General features: G+C 44.2%; 1 protein-coding gene across 1 annotated transcript; it reads left to right on the top strand.

The window, feature by feature from the left end:
• The first annotated feature begins 330 nt into the window (after positions 1–330).
• LOC121583224 (bone morphogenetic protein 10-like) lies at positions 331–3218 on the top strand. Its single transcript, XM_041899414.2, has 2 exons — positions 331–824; positions 1404–3218. Exons 1-2 carry the CDS (start codon positions 461–463, stop codon positions 2474–2476), a joined length of 1437 nt encoding a protein of 478 aa, XP_041755348.1. The 5' UTR covers positions 331–460; the 3' UTR covers positions 2477–3218.
• Positions 3219–3647: the final 429 nt, after the last annotated feature.

Genomic DNA, 3647 nt, shown 5'->3' with positions numbered 1-3647 from the left:
TATCACAACATGTTCTCAGGTGGATTCTACATAAAAGAGAATTTAAGCAGAAAATTGTGTGTACAAAGCAACTCAGCAGTGGTCCACAAACAGCCAGAGAAAAGCATGCATAGAAAGCAGTAGATAGAAGATGAGTGGAGTTGGAGTTAGTGGTCGTCAGCAGGCTGGCTGGCCCAGAGAGAGGCAGGGGGCGAGCAGAGCCCTAGTGACATCTCCAAACATGTCAGCACAGTGGGGTGGACAACACATCCCACCCTGCCCTCTGCACCCGATCACAAGATCAACAAGGACAAAGCTGTTTTCCCTCGACCCCCACACCACCCTGTCAGCCCCAACCGAGACAAACAGCCGCTGGATAGGGGGAAACTGTTCCGCAGGTGTCCTCTGCTGAGGATCCTTTCATATTTCCATATTTGATACTCATCCTTTGGACCTGAACCTGCCCTTGAGTCAGTTAGCCATGGTTGCTCCAGTGTTCTCCATACTGGGGTACATCTACTCTCTTAGCCTCCTGCTCCTGCTGCTGCCTGGTTGGAGCCAGGGCAGTCCCATCATGTCCCCTGAGGAGCCTCGACGGGGCCCGGGGGCCAGGGATCTGGTGGATACCTCCATGTTGGAGCAGGATCAGGATGTAGACCTGGACATGCAGGACTTTCTGGGTCAGTTTCTCTCTACGTTGAACCTCACAGAACTGGGGCCCCGGGCAAGGCCCCGTGCCGCCCGTAAAGAGCCACCAGAATACATGCTGGAACTGTACAACCGCTTTGCCAACGATCACAAAGCGGTGCCCTCTGCCAACATAGTTCGTAGTTTCAAGAATGAAGGTAGAACACTTACTTTTATTTGTCTGAAGACATTTTAAATGTAATTTGTTTGACATTTTCTTACTTTTATCATCCTGAAAATGTATCTTTGGATATGATTAATTGTTTATTGAGCTAACATTATAAAGACACTCAAATTAGTTTTGTTTAATTTGAGAACTATAGCATTATACAATTTATTGACTAATAAAACTTAAAAAGTATGTTGAAAGGTATACATAGCTGTTTGTTTTCTTTTAGAAAAGTTAAGATTTGACTGTAACTGTAAATCACTCTTTGTTTTGGGCTCAGGTTAACTGAGGTTGACTTTAAAGCATTCAAAGTCTTATGAAGTTCAGCCCTAAATTGACAAGAATAAAATATTTTATTTGCCCTTAAAGAAACGTTTACTAAATTGAAATTTAGTAGGTGCTTATTTCCTCTTCTTGAAGTCAGATGATATGATTGCAATAAAATCTAACCATTTACAAAAGAGCTAAAATTAAACCCTTATAATTGATGCATTATTTCATATCAAATTGATTAAATCCAATTTAAATCCAAACCCAATTCAGACCTTCATTGATATTTTAATTCCAGATTCCTCCCCCTACAGTGTGACGGTCAGGGGCATGAGGACACACCCCCTGCTGTTCAACATCTCCATCCCCCACCATGAGCACATCTTCACCGCCGAGCTCCGCCTCAACACCCTGGTCCAGAGGGACCGCAGACGCTACGCCGGCCTTGACCGCAAGGTGACAGTCTACAAGATACACAAGGGGGGGCACTGGAGGAAAGAAGAGGGGAGGGACGGAAAAAGGAATGAGCAGGAGACAGCCGAAATTGAGGAAATGGAGGAGATGGAGGAGCTGGCAACCCGGCACATCTACGGTAAAGATGATGTCTGTGTTACCTTCGACCTGACCAATCAGGTCAACCTTTGGCGGAAGGAAGAGAGCTCCACCCACCGACTGGAGGTCCACATTGCAAGTCTGAGGTGCAAAGGTGGGAAGACCCGCCAGGAGGTCAGAAAAGAGGATGGAAGGAAAGAGTTGGTTGATGTGGATGTTGACATGGGCTCGGATGGTAAACACAAGCCAGTGGTGATTGTGTTCTCAGATGATCAAAGCAGAGACCATCGTGAGGAGGACAAGGGGGAGCTCAACCAGATGATGGAACATGAGAACGACCTGCCGGCTGACCTGGAGCTGAGTCCACACGGGAACCGGGGGGACCAGGCTGGGAGCGATGCTAGGAACACTGGTGGAGAGGAGCTGGATGAGGAGACTCTCATGCAACTGCACTCCAACCTCATTTACGACACTCCTCTCCGAATCCGCCGCAACGCCAAGGGTGACCCCTGTAAGAAGATCCCTCTCTATGTGGAGTTTAAGGACATTGGCTGGGATACCTGGGTCATACAGCCCATGGGCTATGAAGCCTACGAGTGCAATGGTGTATGCAGCTACCCTATGACCTCTGAGGTCTCGCCTACCAAGCACGCCATTGTCCAGACTCGGCTGAGTAGTAAGATTCCACAGAGGGTGTCACCAGCCTGCTGTGTTCCCACCAAGCTACAGCCCATCTCACTCCTTTACGAGGATGGAGGAGTGGTCACATACAAGCACAAGTACGAGGGCATGGTGGTGGCAGAGTGCGGCTGTAGATAGTCATAGAACTGACTGAAGGTTCAGGAGAGAATTATAGAGACTTTGGATTAGCATAGACTGATTTCACCAATTTCATCAATTTCACTATCAAAGAAGAAAACCAGATCAAAAGTGCCGATTTGAAAATAACACATCCATTTCCACAAGCATCAAGGATACTTGCTTTGTGAGCTAGAAACAGACATATAGTAGTTTATAAACATAATGAATACAGTGTACCATATTTAGGGCATGAATCATTTCTATATACAGTATCTAATGAACACGCAGCTTCAACTACATTTTAAGATAAAGATAAACAGTGGAGGAGTAAATAGGAAGATGACAGAGCAAAAGGGTGCATTATATGATGGGAAATGTGCCATTTCTAAAAGTACATTTCCTATTATATGGAGATTATATAAAATGCTATTTTACAATGCCAGCAATATAATGTAATTTTGTAAAACAAAAGAGAAACACAAAAAAAGATGTGGAATGTGAATATTATGCTGTTCTTTGTGGTATGTATATGTTTGTCATCTTACATTTTACTTTTATCATGACGATTTATTGGTATGTACTGTCAGATATGCACAAAACTCTATTGGTTTAAATGACAGAAAATGATAACAGATAACTCCTACATGTACAGTATATATACAGTGCATCCGGAAAGCATTCAGAGCCATTGAGTTTTTCCACATTTTGTTACATTACAGCCTTATTCTAAAATTGATTCAATTGTTTTTTTCCCTCATCAATCTACACACAATACCCCATAATGACAGAGCAAAAACAGATTTTTAGAAATGTTGTCAAATTTATTAACAATAAAAAACTTAAATATCACATTTACATAAGTATTCAGATTCTTTACTCAGTACTTTGTTGAAGCACCTTTGGCAGCGATTACAGCCTCGAGTCTTCTTGGGTATGACGCTACTAGCTTGGCACACCTGTATTTGGGGAGTTTCTCCCATTCTTCTCTGCAGATCCTCGCAAGCTCTGTCAGGTTGGATGGGGAGCGTCGCTGCACAGCTATTTTCAGGTCTCTCCAGAGATGTTTCATTGTGTTCAAGTCCGGGCTCTGGCTGGGCCACTCAAGGACATTCAGAGACTTGTCCCAAAGCCACTCCTGCATTGTCTTGGCTGTGTGCTTAGGGTTGTTGTCCTGTTGGAAGGTGAACCT

This window comes from Coregonus clupeaformis, chromosome 15 (genome assembly GCF_020615455.1).
Source record: "Coregonus clupeaformis isolate EN_2021a chromosome 15, ASM2061545v1, whole genome shotgun sequence".
Classification (NCBI taxonomy): Eukaryota; Metazoa; Chordata; class Actinopteri; order Salmoniformes; family Salmonidae; genus Coregonus; species Coregonus clupeaformis.
This window is presented reverse-complemented; position numbering and strand designations above follow the sequence as displayed.